Source organism: Muscardinus avellanarius (assembly GCF_963383645.1).
Source record: "Muscardinus avellanarius genome assembly, chromosome: 4".
Classification (NCBI taxonomy): domain Eukaryota; kingdom Metazoa; phylum Chordata; class Mammalia; order Rodentia; family Gliridae; genus Muscardinus; species Muscardinus avellanarius.
The window spans coordinates 87,759,816-87,782,427 of NC_137789.1; the positions used below are offsets into that span (position 1 = coordinate 87,759,816).

Below are 22,612 nucleotides of genomic sequence, written 5' to 3' on the forward strand. Positions count from 1 at the left end.
AGATTAAAAATTAAAATTTGTTCCTGCAATAATGACAAATGCCCTGCACTGAATCACATGTGCTCGTGTGAGACAAGGTCCATAGGTATGGCCCCCTATCCTGCCCTCCCAATAACTGTTAATTTTGAGTAATTGTGCATTGTCAGAAAAGTGATCAGTACTAATTTTTGTTTTGTTGTTTCAGAAAAGCTTTTTGCTTGTTCAAGAGCAAGGCATGCTTGTGATGACTCTGTAACGAACTAACCTGAATTGTTGAAGCTGATCCATGGTTCCATTCTGGAAAATAATCTGGGACATCCTAGGGCTTTTTTTTTTTCTTCTCTCTTTTAGTGTGTGTGTGTGTGTGTGTGTGTGTGTGTGTGTGTGTGTGTGTAGGTTAGTCTTGTTTTACTTTTAATTCATTAACCAGTGGACATCTCATTGGTGAGGAGGACAGATTGACTCCACATTCCACCTCCTAGATCTAGTTAGAAAATGTGTTCCCCACCTGGTGCTCTTAGGAAGGAGGATATACTCCTTTTTGAAAGTTGCCTTTTCTCTTCACCCTTGCGTCGTAGATACAGTAGATCCAGTGTTTGATGAAACTCATGAAAGTGAGTGGAAGCTGTTTTGCCCTTCTTCTTTTCTAGGATGCACTCTACATGACTGTGACTTTCAGGAAATTTGCCATTTGCTGATTTTTTTTGTGGGGGGAGTTAATTACCAACTTCTTTCACTGACTAAATGAAGAAAAGTATTGCACCTTTTGAAATACACCAAATGAACTGAGTTTGTAATTCAAAAATTTTCACTTTCCAAAATTACACACACACACACACACACACACACACACACACACACACACACACAATTCCTTAATATATGGTAAGCCTTTGAAAGGCAAGGAGAGGTTTTCGACTTATGGTTTTTTTTTTTGTTTGTTTGTTTGTTTTGTTTTTGGTGTGTGTGTGTGTTTGGTACTGGGGACTGGACAGGGGCATTCTACCTGAGCTACATCCCCAGTCATATTTTTTATTCTTTATTTTGAAACAGAGTCTCACTAAGTAGTTGAGGTAGGCTGCAAACCTGCGATCCTCCCAAGTACGGGATTACAAATGTGCACTACCATACCAGCTTACTTTCTTTGTATATCTTTTTTTTTTTTTTTGGTACTGGGGATGGAACCCAGGGGCATTCTACCTTAGAGCAACACCCCCAACCCTATTTTTTATTCTTTATTTTGAAACAGGGTCACACTGAGTTGCAAAGAGCCTCACTAAGTAGCTGAGGCTGTCTGTGAACTGCGATCCTCCTATCTCAGCCTCCCAAATGCTGTGATTACAAACGTGTGCCACTATGCCCGGCTTTTCTTTGTATATCTATCGGACCAAGTAAAGGTGGATAGTGACAAGGAGATTACCATTTACTGAGAACATGTTACATGTCAAGTCCTATGTACTTTATTTTTTATTTTTTTTTCATGGTACTGGGAGTAGAACCCAGAGGCTTTCTACTTCTGGGCTATACTCCCAGACCTATTTTTATATTTTATTTGGAAAAAAGGGTCTCACTAAGTTACTGAGAGTCTCACTAAGTAGCTGAGGCTGGCTTCGAACCTGCGCAATCCTCCTGTCTCAGCCTTCCAAGTACTGGGATTACAAGCGTGTGCCACCACACCCGGCTAGGTTCTATGCACTTTAGATATGCAGTTAGATAAGGTCTTATTCCTATATTATAGAAATGAAGTGCAGAGATTTGGTAATTTGCCTAAAATTTACATGGCTAAAAAAAAGCCCAATCAGAAACCGAGGGGGAACTTAAAATATGCTTGCTATTATCATGTGTAGTTAGTATTTAATAAATATGTGTATGCTGCTAAAATTACATAACTCAATGGAGGAAAAGAAATTGGAATTTGGATTTTAAAAGTACAGGCTCAAATCCTGGCTATATGATCTTAAAATGTATAAGATTTTTGACATAATTTCTTCCTTTCTTCCCTTTTTTTCCATTTTTCGTGTGTGTGTGTGTGTGTGTGTGTGTGTGTGTGTGTGTGTGTGTTATTGGTGATTAAACCCAGGAACATTCTACCTCTAAGCTACATCCCTACCTTTTTTATTTTTTGTTTTTGAAACAGGGTCTAAATTGCTGAGGCTGGCCTCAAAACTACAATCCTCCTGTCTCAGCCTCCCAAATACCAGGATTACAGGAGTACACCACCACACTTGGTTCATAGTTACTTTCTCCTTTCCTTTTCTTCTTTTTTCTGCTAGGGATTGTTGAATGCACGGAGCATTCTACTTCCAAGTGACACCTTGAGGTATGTGTGTGTGTGGGGGGGGAGGGGACATTGAGGATTGAACCCAAGGTTCAAAAAGGGCTATCCTTCAGCCCTTTTTAATTTTTTATTTATTTATTTACATTTTGTGGTACTGGGGATTGAACCCAGCGGCTTTCTACCTCTGAGCTAAACTCCTAGCCCTATTTTTATTCTCTATTTTGAAGCAGGGTCTAAGTTGTGGAGGACCTAAGTAGCTGAGGCTGGCTGCAAATCTGCGATCCTCTTGTCTCAGCCACCCAAGTACTGGGATTACAAGTGTGCGCCACCATGCCCAGCTCCCTTTATTATTTTTTGTTTTGAAATAGAGTCTCAGTAGGTCACTGAGAGTCTCTCTCTGTTGCTGAAGCTGTCCTTGAACTCCCATCTCAGTTTCCCAAGTACGGGGGTTATAGGCATGTACCACCATACCTGGCTGTGAGCCCTTTTTACTTTTTATTTTGAAACACAGTCTCCTTAAGTTGCTAATGGTCTAACTAAGTTGCTGAGGCTGGCCTCCAACCTGCAATCCTCCTGTTTCAGCCCCTAAACGCAGGGATTACAAGTGCTACCTGATATAATTTTATCTTCTGAAAAACTGAAGATAATCATATCCATCTTATGCAGTTGTTATAAAGATTAAAAAATGAAAGTCCTTTTGAAAGTATGAGTAAAGATAAGGCTTATTTTCTTGCCAAATTACAACACTTTACTAAGGGTACGAGGTGGACTCTAAGGCAGAAATAAGTGTTTTCTAAAGTTTCAAAATAAAATATTCTTTTCATTCTGATGCTTAATTGCAGAGGCGGTGAGGCAGAATGTGTAATGATTATAACCCCAGGCTTCAGAATCAGATCCGCACCAGGTTTTTACCTCTCAGCACCACCAATTATTGGCTGGGTAATATTTTGTATAATCTGGGATCTTTATCTGCCCAATGTGCAAAATAGCCTCAATCTGATATCCTTGCTGATAGGATTAAGTGGAGTAGTAATGCATGCAAAGAGCTTTGCACGGCACCCGGCATTAGATGTAGTCAACTTTCTTGTAACAATTGGCTATTAATAACTGGGGCCTGAAATACTGCAGTGACTACCAATGCCTTCACAGACCCAAGTCCGTAAATTCAACTAGCACAGCTCAAAAGGGCCACGTCTTAGTACACGCGATATGCCCTCAGCTGGAGATGGAGGGACAAGGGGCAGCGTCCACCAGAGATGGGAGGAGCGAATTGCAAAGAATTCCTTCCTCTGGCTTTGGGAAAGGAAGGGAGTGAAGAGGGGTCGAGGAGGGCCCCGGAGCGCGCGCGGCCCGCCTCAGCCTCCCTTGGCCCGGGCTGGGGTGGCTGCGCAGTGCACTCACAGCTCCAGGCTCTGTGGCACGGCTTTCCGGGTGTATCTGGAGATCATCCTCCTCCTCCTCCTCCTCCTCAGCCGCGGCCCGGGCGGGTACGCCAGCGTGGGGGCCTCCGGGCCTGGCCCTCCCGCCGGCTCCGGCCCGGCCCCCTGCCGCCACCTACCGGCCACGTCTCGCCCGGTCGCCTAGACGCCGCACCACCACCTCCTCCGGGTTCCCACCTCTCCAGTCCTCCGGCTTCCCGCTTCCCCCCCGGGCGGAAGTGACGCAGGGGCCCTTTCAAATGGCTCCCCCGGAGACCGCGGCGGCGGCGCTCGGGTTCCGGGTGCCGCGCGCGCCTCCTCGCTGGGCTCCGGCTGGCGGCCGTCCCGCGGGCTCGGCGGCGCTGGGTTCCGTCCGCTCTCAGCCCGAGCGGCGGCGGAGGGAAGGTCCCGGAGCCCCCTGCGCAGGAGAGAGCGAGCACCGTAAGAGGAACTGGCTGCGCTTTGCCGGAGGAAGCAGGAACTCAGTTTGAGTGAACAAGCCCTGGAGCCCGCCAGGCCCTGGCTGCCCTGGTCGCCTCTCCTTCAGTGCTCGGGGTTTCTCACTTTACAGTAGCGTTGCCCTGAGAGACCTCGAGTCCATTTCGGAGGCTAAGTCCTGCGTGACGGGGTGTGCGTGCGCTTGTGGGGTGGGTGGGTAAAATTACTGTTTGTCCTTTGGGGCCTACTATGTGAGTGGCTGGGCAGATATGCAGGTTGCTTATCAGCCTACTTCTGTAAGCTTAAGAATCGATTTGCTGCGTTAGGTCCATTCAGTGCAGCGCCATCCCTTCCTGACAGCGATAGTAAACAGTACTTTTATTTGTATAGAAAACGCTTGGGAAATGGTTATCAGCCGGGCGCTGTGGCTCACACCTGTAATCTCAGCACTTGGGAGGCCGAGCGAGACAGGGTGATCGCAGGTTGAGCAGCCTCAGCAGTTTAGCGAGGCCCTCAGCAACCTAGCGGGACCGGATGCAAAACAAAGCTAAATAAATAAATAAATAAGAGAGCTAGCACCACTTAGTATACCAGAAGTATATCCCCTGAGATTTGAAAAAGGGGCAATTTAGGAGATAGTTATAGGATCAAGGATTGTGGCTAAATTGTTTTGGAGTAGATGATAGGACATGAATGTTTTGTAGTTTTGATTTCTCTATGCCAGGCAATGTTTGTAAAAGGGGAGAGATTTAAATTCTGTGGAGCCAGGGAAATTGTTCTTTAGAGCAATTATACATAATTTTAAAGCAGAAGAGATTTTAAAGATGGTGGTGTAACACTTACATCCTACAACTAAGGAGGATGAAATCCTCCGGAAAAGAGCCAGAAAGAGAAAGTGAGGTGGCCAAAATGATGCAAGTAATCAGCGGCAGAACTGTAATTTATTTATTTATTTATTTATTTATTTATTTATTTATTTATTTTGGTGGTACAGGGGGTGGAACCCAGAGGCTTTATACCTCTGGGCTATACTCCCAGACCTATTTTATACTTTATTTGGAAACAGGGCTCACTAAGTTGCTGAGAGCCTCACTAAGTAGCTGAGGCTGGCTTCAAACCTGTGTGATCCTCCTGTCTCAGCCTCCCAAGTGCAGGGATTACAAGCGTGCGCCACCACGCTTAGAACTGGAATTTAAACGGGGACGTGAGTGTAGTGTTTCTCAAAGTGTGTTACACATACCACAGCTCATATAAGAACAAACGTTTATTATGGTACTGTGATATGAACCTAGGGACATTCTACATCCCCAGCCCCATTTTTGTTTTGTTTTGAAATGGTCTCACTAAGTTGGGAGGAACTCACTAAGTTGCTGAGGCTATCCACAAACCTGAAATCCTCCTCTGTCTTAGCCTCTGAAGTGCTGGGATTACAGATGTGTGCCACCATGCCTGGCTTATTTATTTATTTTTAAAAGATGGGGGTCTTGCTATGTTGCCCAGGGTGGGCCCTAACTACAGTGCTCAAGTTATGCTCCTGCCTCAGCCAACTGAGTAGGTGGGACTACAGGCACGCCCAGCCACATTTAAATTTTTATTCTTACATGCTTATTAGTTGGCTTGGAAATGTGATTTTTTTTTTTTTTCGGTATTGGGGATGGAACCCAGGGGCATTCTCCCTTTGAGCTACACCCCCAGCCCTTTTTATTCTTTATTTTGAGACAGGGTCTCACTGAGTTCACAAAGGGTCTCACTAAGTAGCTGAGGCTGGCGACGAACTGCTATCTTTGTCTCTCAGCCTTCCGAATGCTGGGATTACAAGCCTGTGCCACCATGCTCAGCATGGAAATGTGATACTTGGTTTCCATTTACTATGTAATATCAAGGTTTCCTTTTAACCTAATTTTGAGGGTTTTTTTTTTTTTTTTTTTTTGGTGGTACTGGGGATGGAACCAAGAGGCCTTCTACCTCTGAGCTATGATCCCAGCCCTATTTTATATTTTATTTGGAAACAGGGTCTCGCTAAGTTGCTGGAAGCCTCACTAAGTAGCTGAGGCTGGCTTTGAACCTGAGTGATCCACCCGTCTCAGCCTCCTAAGTGTGGGGATTACAAGCATGCGCCACCACACCTGGCATAAATAACATAGTTTTAAATATAAAATGTTAGGGTGGTCCATTCAGTGCAAGTATTGCCTGGTACAGCAATAGTAAACTAGTGCTCTTATTTGTAAGAAAAACCCTTAGAAAATAAAGAGATCTCATCTTGGAGTGGTGGTGCACACCTGTAATCCCAATACTTAGGCTGAGACAAGAGGATTGCAGGTTTGAGGATAGTGCAAAGCAACTTAGCAAGACCTTATTTCAAAATATTTTTTTGAATATTTCCAAAAAAATTTTTTTTTTAACCAGACATAGTGGCACATGCCTGTGAACCCATTTCCATTTACTGTGTAATATCAGTATTTGGGAGGCTGAGACAGAAGGATTGCAGGTTTGAAGCAGGTCTCAGCAATTTAGCAAGACCCTGTTCACAAATAAATAAAATTGACCTAGGGGTTCATCTCAGAAGTATAATGCCCCTGGGTTCAAACCCCAGCACTATGATTTTTAAAAAAAAAAAGTCTTGGGGTTAAGCCAAGTGTGGTGGCACACACTTGTAATTCCAGTACTTGGGAGGCTGAGACAGGAGGATGGCAGGTTTGTGGCCAGCCTCAGCTACTTAGTGAGACCCTCTGCAGTTTATTAAGACCCTATTTTGAAGTAAAGAATAAAAAATATGGCTGAGGGGTATAGCTTGGAGGTAGAATACCCCTTGACTCAATCCCCACTAAAACAAACAAAAAGGGCTTGGGCTGTGGCTCAGTGGTAGAACCTCCTTGGGTTCGATCCCCCCAATCTACATGCACATACACACAGATGCAAAGAAAAATACTAACTAAACATTACTATAGGTGGCATTTGGTCTAGGGAAAAACTGTGATGATAATATATGGATCATAGAATTTTGGAATATAGTGGTAATAGAAGTCATCTAGAAGAGTTTAGGGGCTGGAATGTAATTTCTACATTGTTCTATGTGGTTTATATTATTGAAATTTTAAATGTAGTTTTTAAAGAATGGAGAAGAACATGAAGTTTGCTACAGTGGAAGATGCTGTGGAGTACTACCTGTTTCTGGTACCAGATGAATCAAGGGACCCAGAAAAACACAGAGAGATTCTTCAGAAGTATATTGAGAAGATAATGACCCGGTTTGCACCTATCCTGGCCCCCTATATCTGGCAGAATCAGCCTTTTAATCTCAATTATAAACCTGGGAAAGGTAAAGTAGTCCATTCTTCATTATAGTTAGAAGGAAATTTATATCTTCAAGTTTTAGATTAGTGGTGCTTCTTATATTCAGTAAGCTCTTAAAGTTTTTAAAACTCATTATCGAGAAGGTCAGGTGTGGTGGCACATGCTTGTAATTCCGGCACTCGGGAGGTGGAGACTGGAGGATTGTGATTTGCGGACAGCCTCTCGGCTGCCTAGCGAGGCCCTTGGCAACTCAGTGAGACCCTGTTTTAAAAATAAAAACACTAGCTGGGTGTGGTGGCGCATGCTTGTAATCCCTGCGCTTGGGAGGCGGAGAGACAGGAGGATGGCGCTGGTTCGAAGCCAGCCTTGCTGGCTTGAGAGACCCTGTTTCCAATTGAAAATATAAAATGGGTCTGGGAGTGTAGCCCGGAGGTAGAAGGGTTTCCAGGAACCCCAGTACCACAAAAACAAATAAAGAAAGAAAATAAAAATAAAAAGACTAAAAAATAGAGCTGGGTGTGTAGCTTGGAGGTACAGTGCCCCTGGGTTCCATCCCCAGTACCCACCCACCCCCACCCCCCGTGCAAAAAAAAATTCATATTGAGAAAAACTTACTAGTGGTTATTGACTTAGGAGCTAGCTTTAGTACAAATTCACTAATTGATGTTAGTACTAAGTGTACTAAATCTTGTTTGAACTTTAATTACTGTGCCTAAGTACTAAACAGGTTCAGGCATCTGGCTTCCTAGATCATTCCTTTGCTGTTCCTCAGTCCTTCGCATGGTAATGTATTCAGTAGGCTGCCTTGTTTCACATAGTTATTTTGGTGAGGATATAAGATTGGCTTTGCCTGGCTTATTGGGCCTTATGTCCATGAGAAGCTCTCCTTTCTCTCTCCCCTTGCCTCTCCTCTACTTCATCTCCTCTCTTTAGACAAGGCCTTGCTCTGTTGCTCAAGACAGTCTCACACTCCTGGGCTCAAGCCGCCTTCCTGCCTTAGCCTCCTAGTAGCTGGGACTACAGATGCCACTGTGCTAGCTCAGTTCACAAGCATTTTAAGTTTTCTTCATTGCCTCCCAGTGTTGTTGGTGTGAGATCTGATCTCTGGCAAAACATGATATTCTGTGCTATCATTTTTTTTGTGTGTGTGTAGTACTGGGGATTGAATCCAGGGGAATTCTAACTCTGAGCTACATTCCCGGCCCTATTTTTTATATTCTTCCTTCCTTCCTTTCTTCCTTCCTTCCTTTCTTCCTTTCTTTATTTTTTTTGTGGTACTGGGGTTGGAGCCCAGGCACTTTTCTACCTCTGGGCTATACTCCCAGACCTATTTTATACTTTATTTGGAAACAGGGTCTCAATAAGTTTCTGAGAGCCTCACTAAGTTGCTGAGGCTGGCTTTGAACCCATGTGATCCTCCTGTCTCAGCCTCTCAAGTGTGGGGATTACAAGAGTGTGCCACCATGCTGGGCTTATTCTTTATTTTGAAACAGGGTCTACTAAGTTGCAGAGGGCCTCACTAAGTAGTGAGGCTGGCCGTGAACCTGCGATCTTCCTGTCTCAGCCTCCCAAGTACTGCAATTACCAGGATGTGCCACCATGCCTGGCTGTTTTTAATTTTGAAACAGTCTTGCTAAATTGCTGCAAGTCTTGCTAAATTGCAGAGCCTGTCCTCAAACCTAAGATCCCTCTTTCTCACACTCCCAAGTAGGAGAATTATAGATGTGTGCCACCTTGCCTGGTTTTATTATTTTTTTCTGTACTTTTTTTCATTTTTCTTTCTTGTAGTCTTTATTATTTCCCTTCTTCCACTAGCTTTAGTTTGTTCTTTTTTGTTCCTTGAGGGATACAATTAGATTATTGATTTGAGATATTTCACTATCAGTTTTTCTCTTAGTACTGTTTTAACGGAATCTTATGAGTCTTGATATGCTGTGCTTTCATTTCATTTGTCTCAATTTCCTCATTTTTCTCAAGTTGTCTAATTTCCTCTTTGACCTGTTGGTTGCTTAAAAGTATATTCTTTAATATCTGTTATGCCTCTGTGTCTTTGCACATTCTGTTCCTTCTTGCCTTTTTTTTTTTTTTTTTTTGCCAGTACTAGGGGTGGAACTCAGGGACATTCTACCTCTGAGTGACACCCCAGCCTCATTTTTTATTCTTTTTTTTAAACAGGGTCTCAGTGAGTTGCAGAGGGCCTCACTGAGTAGCTGAGGCTGTCTGGGAACCGTGATCCTCCAGTCTCAGCCTCCCAAGTGCTGGGATTACAAGTGTGCGCCACCATGCCTGGCTCTGTTCTGTCTTTCTGAAAAGTCCGTCTCTGGTCATTCCTCTAGGCAATAAAGGAGGCGTCACCTCTTTTATACTCACATATGTTTAGTGCATACTTCTGTCCTAGTATTTGTTATGTTTGAGGTGGCTTGGTTGTCGATTTCTTGTTTTAGTCCCTGAACTCATTGAGAATAGGCCTCTAATATCTTGTTCAGAATTTCAACCCAGCTCCAATGATTATCCTTGGAGCATAGTCAATCAATGAATGATTGCTCAATGCAATGATTATATGTATTTTTATTTGCAGTGACAAATTTATCTGGTTACATAGTTGTTTTTCTCTTGTTTTTAGGAGGTGTTCCCGCTCATATGTATGGCATGACAAAGTTTGGGGATAACATTGAGGATGAATGGTTTATTGTTTATGTAATAAAGCAGATTACAAAAGAATTTCCAGAGTTAGTAGCAAGGTATGTGTTATTTTAATTATTCCAAAGCAATTAAATTTTTAAGGTAAGTCACTACGTTTATGTGTGTGTGTGTGTGTGTGTGAGAGAGAGGGGAGGGAAGGAGGGAGGGGCGGGCAGGCAGGCAGGCAGGCTGAGAAACTGGGGATTGAACCAAAGGGCATTCTACCTCTGAGTTACATCCTTAGTCCTTTTTTTTTTCTTCTGGTACTGTGGATGGAGCCCAGGGCCATTCTACCTCCAGGCTACACCCCCAACCCTATTTTTTATTCTTTATTTTTGAAATAGGGTCTCACTAAGTTGCAGAGGGCCTCACATGTGCTGTGAATCTGCGATCTTTCTTACAAGGTTGCTGAGGTTGTTTGCAAACCTGCAATCTTCCTGTCTCAGCCTCCCAAGTACTGAGATTACAGGTGTAATTACCACTGTGCCTGGATTAAGTGACACATGTTTTGTTTTGTTTTTGGTGGTACTGAGATTCCTGGAAACCCTTCTACCTCCGGGTTATATTCCCAGACACCTATTTTTTATATTTTTATTTGGAAACAGGGTCTCTTAAGCCAGCGAGGCTGGCTTCGAACCTGTGCTATCCTCCTCTCTCTGCCTCCCAAGTGCTGGGATAACAAGCGTGCACCACCACGCCCGGCTCTAATTCAGTTTTTTAAAAGGCTTCTGATAGTTCTCTGGAATTTTCTAGCCTGTGTCCAGCAGAGGGTGTTTTACCCACTTATATTTTTTCTAGTCAGCCCTGCAGATCTGTTCTTTTTCTACCCATTCAACTTCTTCTCCAACAAAATAAAGAGAAGGGGAAAAGAAAAGTTCAGATTTTTTTTTGAGGTACTAGGGATGGAACCCAAAGACATTCTACCTCCGAGCTACACCCCCAGCCCTATTTTTTTATTCCTTATTTTGAAACAGGGTCTCACTGAGTTGCAAAGAGCCTCATTAAGCAGTAGCTGAGACTATCTGTGAACTGTGATTCTCCCGTCTGAGTCTCTTGCTGGGATTACAAGTGTGTGTCATCACACCTGACTTGTAGAATTTTTTTTTATTATTGCAATATTTTTTTGTGTGTGTGGTGCTGGGGATTAAATCCACGGCATTCTACCTTCAAGCTATACTCACAGCGTGTAATTTTTATTTTTTTGATTGAACCCAGAGCATTCTACTTCTGAGCTACACCCCCAGCCCTATTTTTTTTTTTTTATTCTTTATTTTGAAACAAGGTCTCACTAAGTTGCAGAAGGCCTCACTAAGTAGCTGAGGCTGGCCAAAAACCTGGATCCTCCTGTCTCAGCCTCCCAAGTATTGGAATTACAAGCATGTGCCACCATGCCTGGCTTATTATTATAACTTTAAGTATGCATGAAAGTTGAGAGAATGAACCCACATGTATTCATCATTCAGCTTCAGTAATTATGAACTTATCATTATTCTTTACTCCCTCTCCCTATTCCTTTATCACATGGAAAGATTATTTAAAAGCACATCTCTAGCCGGGCATGATGGCGTACACTTGTAATCCAAGTACTTGGGAGGCTGAGATGGGAGGATCACCAGTTCCTGGCCAGCCTCAGCCACTTAGTGAGGCCCTCTGCAAGCCTCACTTGCATCACTAACCATGTGTATTACCTATTCAAAAATTTAAATAAAAGAGTAAATGATGCAAGTGAGGCTTAATATATCTTCCAAAGCTCAAATAATACTTCTTACGTAAAGGTTTTTCTAATCTTGGCTATGTGTGATTTTTTTCTTTTGGAACCCTGTGGTACTTTATATATTTTCATATTTTTGTCTAATGTTATTTATGCACTCTTCTTATTTTCTCTATCATCTTTCTTCAGCTCCTCCTTACTATCTTAGTCTCCTTTAGGGCTTAATGGTATCTTATATATTTTGCTTTCTTACAGCAATCTGCACAAAATGTATACTCAAATATTTACTAGTATGAAGGGAAAAATGTATTAGACTCAAGTTGTTGTGATAACTAGAGATTATGTGCTTTTGGAATGCAAAAGTGGATCTTCTCTTTCATTAGGATTGAAGACAATGATGGTGAATTTTTGTTAATAGAAGCTGCTGACTATCTCCCTAAATGGCTGGATCCTGACAATAGTGCCAATAGGGTAAGTATCCAGGTTTAGAAAGTTAATAGAGATGAAATCATGCTGCATTATTATCAAACCTAGCATTTGCCAGTGCCCACTGTAAAAATGAAAATATGCCATTTTTCAGGTCTTTTTCCACCGTGGAGAGTTGTGCATTATTTCTGCACCAAGGAAATCTGAAGCACAATCTTGGTTACCCATTACACCCCCAACAGTCCCACAAGCATTGAATATAATTTCAGCACACCCAGAAAAAGTTCTGGCTTCAGAATCCATACGAGCTGCTGTTAATAGACGGATTAGAGGGTAAGAAAAATAAAACCAATAATGTTTTTTTTTTAATTTTTTATTGGTGGCCGGGTGTGGTGGCGCACACTTGTAATCCCCGCGCTTGGGAGGTGGAGACAGGAGGATCGCGCTGGTTTGAAGCCAGCCTCACTGGCTTAAGAGACCCTGTTTCCAAATAAAAAAAATAGAAAAATAGGTCTGAGAGTGTAACCCAGAGGTAGAAGGGTTTCCAGGAACCCCAGTACCACCAAAAAGTAAATAAATAAATAAAAATTTTTATTGGTGCATTTTAGTCATACATCTTAATGGGATATAAGATGGTGGAGACATATATGCACACATCACTCAACACCAATGTAAATTGAGTTAATTGAGGAGTCCTTTGGTTTGCAGACAGATCAGAGAATACAGATCTTTCATTGAATGTGGAATGCCATTCACCTAGATTAATGCTAGTTTTTAAAATTTTATCTGTATTCCTCTTCATGACATTGATTAGCAAGTTAAGTTTATGGGTTTTTATTTTTCATTTTTATTTATTTTTATTTTTATTTTTTGTGGTCCTGGGGATTGAACCCAGGGCCATTCTACTGCCGAGCTACACCCCCAACTCTATTTTTATTCCTTATCTTAAAACAGGGAAACAGGGTCTCATTAAGTTTCGGAAGGCCTAAGTAGCTGAAGTTGGCCGTGAACCTGCAATCCTCCTGTCTCAGCCTCCCAAGTACTGGGATTATAATCATATGCCACCACATCTGGCTAAGTTTATGGATTTTTTTTTTTTTTTTGTGGTACTGGGGGTGGAACATAGAGGTTTTCTACCTCCGGGCTATACTCCCAGCCCTATTTTGTATTTTATTTGGAAACAGGGTCTCACTAAGTTGCTGAGAGCCTTAAGTAGCTGAGGCTGGCTTCAAACCTGTGTGATCCTCCTGTCTCAGCCTCCCAAGTGTTGGGATTACAAGCATATGCCACCACGCCCAGCTTTTTTTTTTTTTTTTTGGTGGTACTGGGGGTGGAACCCAGAGGCTTCCTACCTCTGGGCTATACTCCCAGACCTATTTTATATTTTTATTTGGAAGCAGGGTCTCACTAAGTTGCTGAGAGAGCCTAAGTAGCTGAGGCTGGCTTCGAACCTGTGTAATCCTCTTGTCTCAGCCTCCCAAGCGCGGGGATTACAAGCATGTGCCACCACGCCCAGCCACACCCAGCTTTTATTCTTTATTTTGAAACAGGGTCTCACTAAGTTGCTGAGAGCCTCACTAAGTAGTTGAGGCTGGCTTCGAACCTGCACGATCTTCCTGTCTCAGCCTCCCAATTGCGGGTATTACAAGCGTGCGCCACTATGCCCAGCCAAGTTTATGGATTTTTAAAATCAAGAAATAGATGTGTGTGTGTGTGTGTGTGTGTGTGTGTGTGTGGTACTGGGGTTTGAACCCAGAGGTATTCTACTCCTGAGTTATACCCCCCAGCCCTATTTTATTTTTTTCAAATTTTGAAACAAGGTCTCATTAAGTTGTAGAAGGCCTTGCTAAGTTGCTGAGGCTGGTTGTGAATCTGAAATCATTCTGTCTCAGCCTCCCAAGTACTGGGTATTTTTTTTTTTTTTTTTTTTTTTTGAGAAGGGCTTTCACTATGTTGTCCAGGCTAGGGTTGTAATGTTGGGCTCAAGCGATGTAGGTGCGACTACAAGTGTACTCCTATGTAGTCCCACTATGCCTGGCTTAGATGTATCTTTTACTTCCCATTCAAAAGTATTATAATCTAGCCCCAATATTTTTGCATTTATTTGTATCACAGCTAAATTTTATCTCTATCCCTGGATAAAAAAAAAATAATGAGGCCTTTTAAAATGAAACCCTAAAAGCGCACAGTGTATTTAGGATTTTTTTCCCCTCACTGGTTCTGGATGTATCTGTGGGATTCTTTAACTTATATAGAACACTTTAGGCTTTATTTAGAAAAGTCTTAGTTTTAGAGGAATAAGCTCTGATTTTACCCTTACCCTAAAATATGGTATGTTCTTTGTTTTTCTTTTTTTTTTTTTTTTTGGTGGTACTGGGGTTCCTGGAAGCCCTTCTACCTCCGGGCTACACTCCCAGACCTATTTTTTACATTTTCATTTTGGAAACAGGGTCTCCTAAGCCAGCGCGCGCGGCTGGCTTCGAACCTGCGCGATCCTCCTGTCTCTGCCTCCCAAGCGCGGGGATTACAAGCGTGCGCCACCATGCCCGGCTGTTCTTTGTTTTTCAATTCTTTCCACCTGCTCTCTTCCCTTTCTTCTTCTCTACAGTTTTAACATATGTACAGTATCTTTCTTTTCACCTCTCTTGCTCTTGCTGCTCACTCTTGATGAACTAAGACGAGGTAAGATGTTAAAGGGGAGTTGAGTAGTATAGGAATTCTAGATCTTTACACATAAAATAACAACAATTATGTTTATCATCACAGGTATCCAGAAAAAATTCAAGCCTCCCTTCATCGTGCACACTGCTTCCTTCCAGCTGGCATAGTAGCAGTACTGAAGCAGCAGCCCAGATTGGTGGCCGCAGCAGTCCAGGCATTTTATCTACGTGACCCAGTTGACCTTCAAGCCTGTCGTATTTTTAAGACATTCTTACCTGAAACACGAGTGATGGCTTCGGTAAAGTATCTTTCTTGGTCATTTAGTTTCTCTTATTGGAAAGAGAGTTAAAACATTATTTTGATTGTTCTTCAGAAAAAAAAGGGAAATACTCTGTTTCCTTGTAGCAAGTTAATGCATATATATTTCTTCTTTTCTTCTCCCACTCAGTGGAGGAAATTTTCAAGCAGAGACGTGACTATCCATTTTATATTTGTTTCCTAGCTATAATTTTACCTTATTTTCCCTATTTCTGTAATTATTTCCTTAACAGTAAAACATTTCATCTCTTTTAGATAATTCAGAATTATTTTTAACCAGGTGTAGTGGTACATGCCCGTAATTCAGTATTTGGGAGGCTAAGACAGGAGAATTGTAGGTTTGTGGCCAGTGTCAGCAACTTAGCAAAGCCTTCTATAACTTAGTGAGATCCTATTTCAAAATAAAATAGGGCTGAGGTATAACTCAGAGGTACCATGCCTTGGGCTCAACCCCCAGTACTACCCCCACAGACACTAAAAAAGAAATTATAATTATCCTTTATCCTTTACCCCTTTGAAACTGCCATAGAATGTACTTATTGGCAAGAATTCTATTGTTATGGGATAGGGATGTGTTATAGCATTTGCCTAGAATGTGTAAGACTTTGGGTTTGATTCCCAGGGCTGTCAAAAAAAAGAATCCCACTCTGTGTGTGTGTGTGTGTGTGTGTGTGTGTGTGTGTTGTACTGGGCATTGAACCCAAGGGTACAACTGCTGAGCTATACCTGTAACCTTATTTTCTTTTTTTGTTTTGAAAACAGGGTCTTGCTAAGTTGTTGAGGCTGGCCTTGAACCTGCAAATCTCCTGACTCAGCCTTTTAACTACTGGGATAATAGGCTTGGGCCACCATGCCTGACTTAAGAATTTCAATTCTGATAAATAACAGGTAGGGGGTGGATAAATTTTATAGTATGAGTTATATCTCAATAAAGTTGTTACTAAAACAAGTAGACATCAAGTAGGTTGGGTCTTCTTTGCATTTCACCTATGGATATGAAGCTTGTATCTGGATTTTAGATTTAACTGTGAAATAATATTTAAAATTTTAATGTCAGGGAAAGACTGATGTACTTTGTGTCCCAATGCCCAGGTCACGTTCACTAAATGTCTGTATGCACAGCTGGTGCAACAGAGGTTTGTTCCGGACCGGCGGAGTGGATATGGGCTGCCTCCTCCATCTCATCCCCACTACCGAGCCCAGGAATTGGGCATGAAGTTGGTAACGTTGAACCATAACACTTTTTCCCTGTTATGTAACAGAATAATGACATAGCCTAGAAAGTTGAGAAATACAACCTGCTTAATGTGAATATGTAATAAAATGTACAAATAAGAAGGAAAACAGATTATTCAGTAAATGATGATAGAATGACTGTGAAGCCATTTGAAAAATTAGTTCGTTCCATACCACAATAAAGTCTAGTTGAATCAGATATTTAATATAAAAATTTAAACTATGAAATTTGGAAGAAGCCAGGTGTGGTGGTGCATGCTTGTAATCCCTGCACTTGGGAGGCAGAGACAAGAGGATCGTGCAGTTTTGAAGCCAGCCGTGCTGGCTTAAGAGACCCTGTTTCCAAAAATAAAAAAAAGTATATTAAAAAAAAATAGGTCTGGGAGTGTAGCACGGAGGTAGAAGGGATTCTAGGAACCCCAGTACCACCAAAAAAAAAATTGGAAGAAAGCACAGGAGAACTTTTTATAATCTAATAGGAAAGCCCTTTTTAAGCAATATTTAAAACCAGAGGCAGTAAAAAAAAAAAGATGAATAAATTTGAAAAAATAGATGAATGAATTTGATTGTATAAAATACCTGCACAGGAAAGAAATGTCCCATAAAGTCAAAAGAGAGCAAACCTGGAGAAGATATTATATTTGCAGCTCAAGTGAAAGGAAGTCAATTTCTATTTGAAGTATTCTTATAAGTCAATATAAAAATAATACTAATCAATTAATTCTAAAATATTCAGAACATTCTGTTCTATGGACAGTCTACAGAAAAGGAAATACAAAATGACTTTTTTTTTTTTTTTTTTTTTTTTTAGGCATTGGGGTTGGAGCCCAGGGGCATTCTACCTCCAAGTTATACCCCCAGCTCTATTTTTTATTCTTAATTTTTTTATTTTTTTGGTGGTACTGGGGTTCCTGGAAGCCATTCTTCCTCCTGGATACACTCCCATGGGCTACACTCCTGGACCTATTTTTTAAATTTTTATGTAGAAACAGGGTCTCTTAAACCAGCAAGGCTGGCTCTGAACTAGTGCGATCTTCCTGTCTCCACCTCCCAAGCGCGGGGCTTACAAGCATGCACCACCACGCCCGGCTTTTATTCTTAATTTTGAAACAGGGTCTCACTGAGTTGCAAAGGGCCTCACTAAGTAGCCAAGGCTGTCCACAAACTGCAACCCTCCTGTCTCGGCCTCCCAAATGCACAAACATGCCTGGCTTTACAAATGACTTTTAAACATGAAAAATGTTGACCCTTGTTCATTCTAAAGAAATACATTTAAAGCTACAAAATAGTGTTTTCTTTTTTTTTTCTTTTTTTTCTTTTTATTTATTTTTTATTTTTTTTACCATTTGTTTGTCCAGTATGAAAAAGTCTGATAATATGTGCTGGGTTGCTGAAACTATATAAGGAAAAGATGCTCTTGAACATTGCGAGAGGAATAGAAATTGATTCAACCTTAGGAAAGCAATTTGGCAATGGCCATCAGCATTTAAATTGCACAAATACTTTTGTTCAACAATATCCAAAAATGTATCTTCTGTATATTTTACATGTGACAAATATGTATGTGTGTGTATGTATGCATACTCATTGTTTGTGGTAGCAAAAAAATTAGAAACTTTTTAAATGTCTATAGAAAGAGAATAATTAGATAAATTATGGCCAATCCACAAAGTGAGATACATAAATTTTTATGTGCTCATATGAAATCATCTCCAATTATATAGTTAAATGTGAAAAACAAGGTGTAGAATAGGCGTGTGTGTTTCTGTTGAGTGACCAAGGGGTAGAGTAGGGAGATAGATCTTCACTGATATCTGTTAATATCTGCTTGACTGCATAGATTGTCATTTCTTTTAATTTTGGGTTTTTAATTGTTTCTACATATTTTTAGGACTAAAGGAATCAATTTTTAAGTCTAAAGGCCCTAATTTACATCCTTACTATAGGTTAAGTGTTAGAACAAAGGGCAGAAAGAGAGAGAGAGGATCTCTGCATTGTAACAGCTACCGCCCCTACCTTCCTGCCTGCGCAGCACTCAGGCTCTGACTGCTTTTTATATTTTGGAAATGAATACCAGAGCCATTTTCCAATACCAGCACATCACCCCCCCCAACACACACACACACTTTTTATCTTTCTGACACTTGTCAGGCCAAAGGGACTAGGGATAAAGAAGGTCAGTCAAGCTACTTCCATGCTGAGAGGGGTTGGAGTGGGTCGCCAGCCTTGAGGATGTGAGGAAGTCACTTGTGGGGGTTAGATCAGCTGAAGTTTGAGGTGTCCATGGCTGTCCAAGGGGCTTGATGGCTTTAACTCTGTTGAAGACATAATAACCATAATATAATAGCTACATAATATAGTAACAAAGGGCCAAATATAAATATGAATAGAATGACCTCTAGAGGTTTTTAAAGGAAATAGGCTTAATAGAATTTTGCTGAAAGTCTTTTAACTAAATTTTATATAAACCCATCTTTATCACATATGCAACATTTCTTTCAGAAACTTTATTCTTTTAACAACATTTCACAAACCTGCCATTTGCCTGAACCCTTTGGTTTTTATCCTAGTCCTTTCTTTTCCCATTTGGGACAATCTTAGGATAACATTTACTTCATACAAAATGCTTTCTTGCCAGATTTGGTGGTTCACGCTTGTAATCCCAGCATTCGGGAGGCTGAGACAGGAGGATTGTGGTTCACGGACAGCCTCAGCTACTTAGTGAGGCCCTTTGCAGTTCAGTGAGACCCTGTTTCAAAATAAAGAATAAAAAATAGGGCTAGGAGTGTAGCGAATGCCCCTGGGTCCCATCCCTGGTACCCACCCCCTCCAAAAAGCTTTCTTATTCCCATAAATTCCTTTCCTTTTATCCTTCTTCACCAAAACTTTTTATACCCTTGTAACTTTTTACATCTCTCTCTTGTTTTTACACACAAGTTGACTTAAAAACAATGTCTTTTTTTTTTTTTTTGGTGGTGGTCCTGGGGATGGAACCCAGGGGCCTCTACCTCTGGGCTATATCACCGACCTATTTTTGTTTGTTTGTTTGTTTTTTGGTGGTACTGGGGTTCCTGGAAACCCTTCTACCTCCGGGCTAGACTCCCAGACCTATTTTTATATTTTTATTTGGAAACAGAGTCTCTCAAGCGAGCAAGGCTGGCTTCGAACCTGCGCGATCTTCCTGTCTTCGCCTCCCAAGCGTGGGGATTACAAGCGTGCACCACCACGTTTGGCAGACTCCCGACCTATTTTATATTTTATTTATTTATTTATTTTTTATTGAACATAAATGGTATACATTTAAACTATACTTGGTGCCCTCCCCCGACCCCCGCCTCTGTTTTCCCTTCCCCCCTCCCACCAATGATTGTCCAGGGTAACCATGCCATATTCATAATTTTACACATATTCGCATGTAGACCCTCATTAGTTAAGTTCAGCCTTCCTCCTCCCCTATCTTTCCATTCAAGCTTTGCTGGTATTTCCCCTCCATTACCTGGAGTACCACTTGTATATTCTAGTTCCCTAGTTTGGGCATATTAGAGGGAACATATGTACCTTCTCCTTCTGTGCTTGGCTAATTTCACTTAACATAATGCTCTCCAGGACTTTCCATCTTCTTGCAAATGATATTATTTTGTTCTTCTTTATGGCTGAGTAGAATTCCATTGTGTGTATTTCCCAAAGTTTTGCAATCCATTCATCTCTTGATGGAGACCTGGGTTTGTTCCATATTTTGGCTATTACGAATTGTGCTGCTATGAACATGGGTATGCATATGTTGCTATAGTTCTCTGGATTCAACCCTTTTGGAAAGATACCCAGGAGTGGTAGAGCTGGATCGTATTTATATTTTATTTTGAAATAGGGTCTCACTAAGTTGCTGTGAGACTCACTTAGTAGCTGAGGCTGGCTTCGAACCTGTGCAATCCTCCTGTCTCAGCCTTCCAAGTATTGGGATTACAAGTATGTGCCACCACATCCAGCAAACAATGTCATTTTACAGTGTTTTTACGTCAACAATTTAGAAACCCATTTAATAGATTCAAGTGTTACTTTAGACCTTATAAGGAACATTTTAAAACATTACTCATATTTTCATTTACCCAATTTAATAATTGAATTATAGATTAACGCAGAAAATCAAGACATCAGGTAAACATCACTAGTGTCTTAAAACATTTTTCCTACCATAGAAAAAAACCTTCAAAGGCAGTGCACATTATATTTGATCACATCTCACAGAGGTCTAAGTTCTACAGTGGCCTGGACAGCTTTTTTAGAGGTTTACATTTTAGCTAGTCCTGGCTGAGATAAACAAACAAACAAACAAATAAAACTTTATGCAGCACCTTATCTTAGTTCATCCAGCAAAGGAGAAAAAAGAACACCTTTAGTTTTTCCTTTGGGATCTTTTCACTGATACCTGCTCAAGTGCACAGATTATCTTTTATTTTAAATTTTATTTTTTGCAGTACTGGGAATTGAACCCAGGCACATTCTACCTCTGAGTTACATCCCCAGCCCTATTTTTTATTCTTTATTTTGAAACAAGATCTTGCTAAGTTGCAGAGAGCCTCACTAAGTATCTGAGGCAGTCTATAAGTCACGATCTCCTGTTTCAGTATCCCAAGTACTGGGATTACAAGCCACCATTGACATTTTGGGGGGAGGGGTACTGGGATTAAACCCAGGGGCATTCTACCTTCAAGCTATACCCCTAGCCCTATTTCTGTTCTTTACTTTGAAATAGGGTCTCATTAGGTTGCAGAGGCCTCACTAAGTAGCTGAGGCTGGCTGTGAACCTGTGATCTTTCTGTCTTGGCCTCCCCAAGTACTGGGATTATAAACCTGTGCCACCACACCTGGCTTGTGCGTAGATTATTTTTTTCTTTTTTTTTTTTTTTTTTTTTTTTGCGGGTCTGGGGATGGGACCCAGGGACATCCAACCTCCTGCCCTACACCCCCCTGCCCTATTTTTTATTCTTTATTTTGAAACCAGGTCTCACTGAATTGCAGAGGGCCTCACTAAGTAGCTGAGGCTGTCCGTGAACCGCGATCCTCTGGTCTCAGCCTCCCAAATGCTGGGATTATAAGCGTGCGCCACCACGCCCGGCATGCGCAGATTATTTCTAAAAGGAGATACAAGTAGTTGGTAGTAGTTTCCTCTAGAGTGACCAGGGAGGGTCCATGACTGATTTTTTTTTTCCATACCCATAGAAATAAGTTCAACTTTTCGAGTTTTGTAATCAGTAAGACAATTTCTTTAAAGAGAATAGGAATCTCTCTCTTTCTCTCCCTCTTTCTCCCTTTCCCCCCTCCTCTCCCTCTCTCTCTCTCTCTCTCTCTCTCTCTTTTGCATACTAGGTATGGGACCCATGTGCATTCTACCTCTGAGATACACCCCTATCCCTATTTTTTATTCTTTATTTTGAAACAGGGTCTCACTGAGTTGCAGAGGGCCTCACTAAGTAGCTGAGGCTGTCTGTCTGTGAACTGTGTCCTCCTGTCTTAGCCTCCCAAATGCTAGAATTACAAGCATATGCCACCACGTCTGTCTGGAATCTCTTTTTAAAAATAATTTCCTTCATAGCTTCTAATATTTTATAGAAATTGAAAAACTTGGAAATAAATTTATATTTCTTATAAAGTTCAAAAATTGTTATAAATGTTTATATGTCCATGTATCCAGTCACCTAGTTTTTGAGTGTGGCTAAATATGAGATAAAATTATATATATATTTGGTGGTACTAAGAATTGAACCCAGGGGCATTCTACCTCTAAGCTATATCCCCAGCCCTAATTTTTATTTTTTATTTTGAAACAGGGTTTAACTAAGTTGTGGAGGGCCTTACTAAGGAGCTGTCGCTGGCCATGAACCCATGATCCTCCTGTTTCAGCCTCTCAAGTATTGGCATTACAAGTCTGGCTACCATGCATGGCTAGAAAATAATTTAATGATAAAAATTCTACCTATGTCATCTAGGCTCATGGATTTGAGATCTTATGTTCCAAATGTAGCCCACATTTTTCTGACTCCAAGAAATCCCTTGCAACTACCTCGCCACTCTGGGCCGGCTTCCTCGAAAGTCTGAAAAAGAATGATTACTTTAAGGTAAGATTTGCAGTATATTTCGTTAAAGTATACGATACAAGGAAAATCAAACCAG

At 41.3% G+C, this 22,612-nt stretch overlaps 2 protein-coding genes across 7 annotated transcripts in view; one reads left to right on the forward strand and one right to left on the reverse strand.

Moving 5' to 3' along the window:
• Positions 1–3,714, reverse strand: part of FAM149B1 (family with sequence similarity 149 member B1) — a gene marked incomplete at both ends in the record, with an annotated part of 59,068 nt that extends 55,354 nt beyond the window's left edge. For 5 of the 6 annotated variants that reach the window (XM_080694264.1, XM_080694261.1, XM_080694262.1 and 2 more), the window contains one exon: positions 3,659–3,705. In XM_080694264.1, coding sequence (XP_080550390.1) covers positions 3,659–3,705 — 47 coding nt within the window. Of the gene's footprint in view, positions 1–3,658 lie in introns of all 6 variants that reach the window. The other variant, XM_080694263.1, reaches the window with a different exon arrangement.
• Positions 3,715–7,227: 3,513 nt separating this feature from the next.
• ECD (ecdysoneless cell cycle regulator) overlaps positions 7,228–22,612 on the forward strand; it is a gene marked incomplete at both ends in the record, with an annotated part of 33,512 nt that continues 18,127 nt past the window's right edge. The window contains 7 exons of the mRNA XM_080693668.1: positions 7,228–7,432; positions 10,031–10,148; positions 12,184–12,271; positions 12,381–12,559; positions 14,993–15,185; positions 16,298–16,426; positions 22,429–22,557. Of these exons, the coding sequence (XP_080549794.1) occupies positions 7,228–7,432; positions 10,031–10,148; positions 12,184–12,271; positions 12,381–12,559; positions 14,993–15,185; positions 16,298–16,426; positions 22,429–22,557 (1,041 nt within the window). The remainder of the gene's footprint in view (positions 7,433–10,030; positions 10,149–12,183; positions 12,272–12,380; positions 12,560–14,992; positions 15,186–16,297; positions 16,427–22,428; positions 22,558–22,612) is intronic.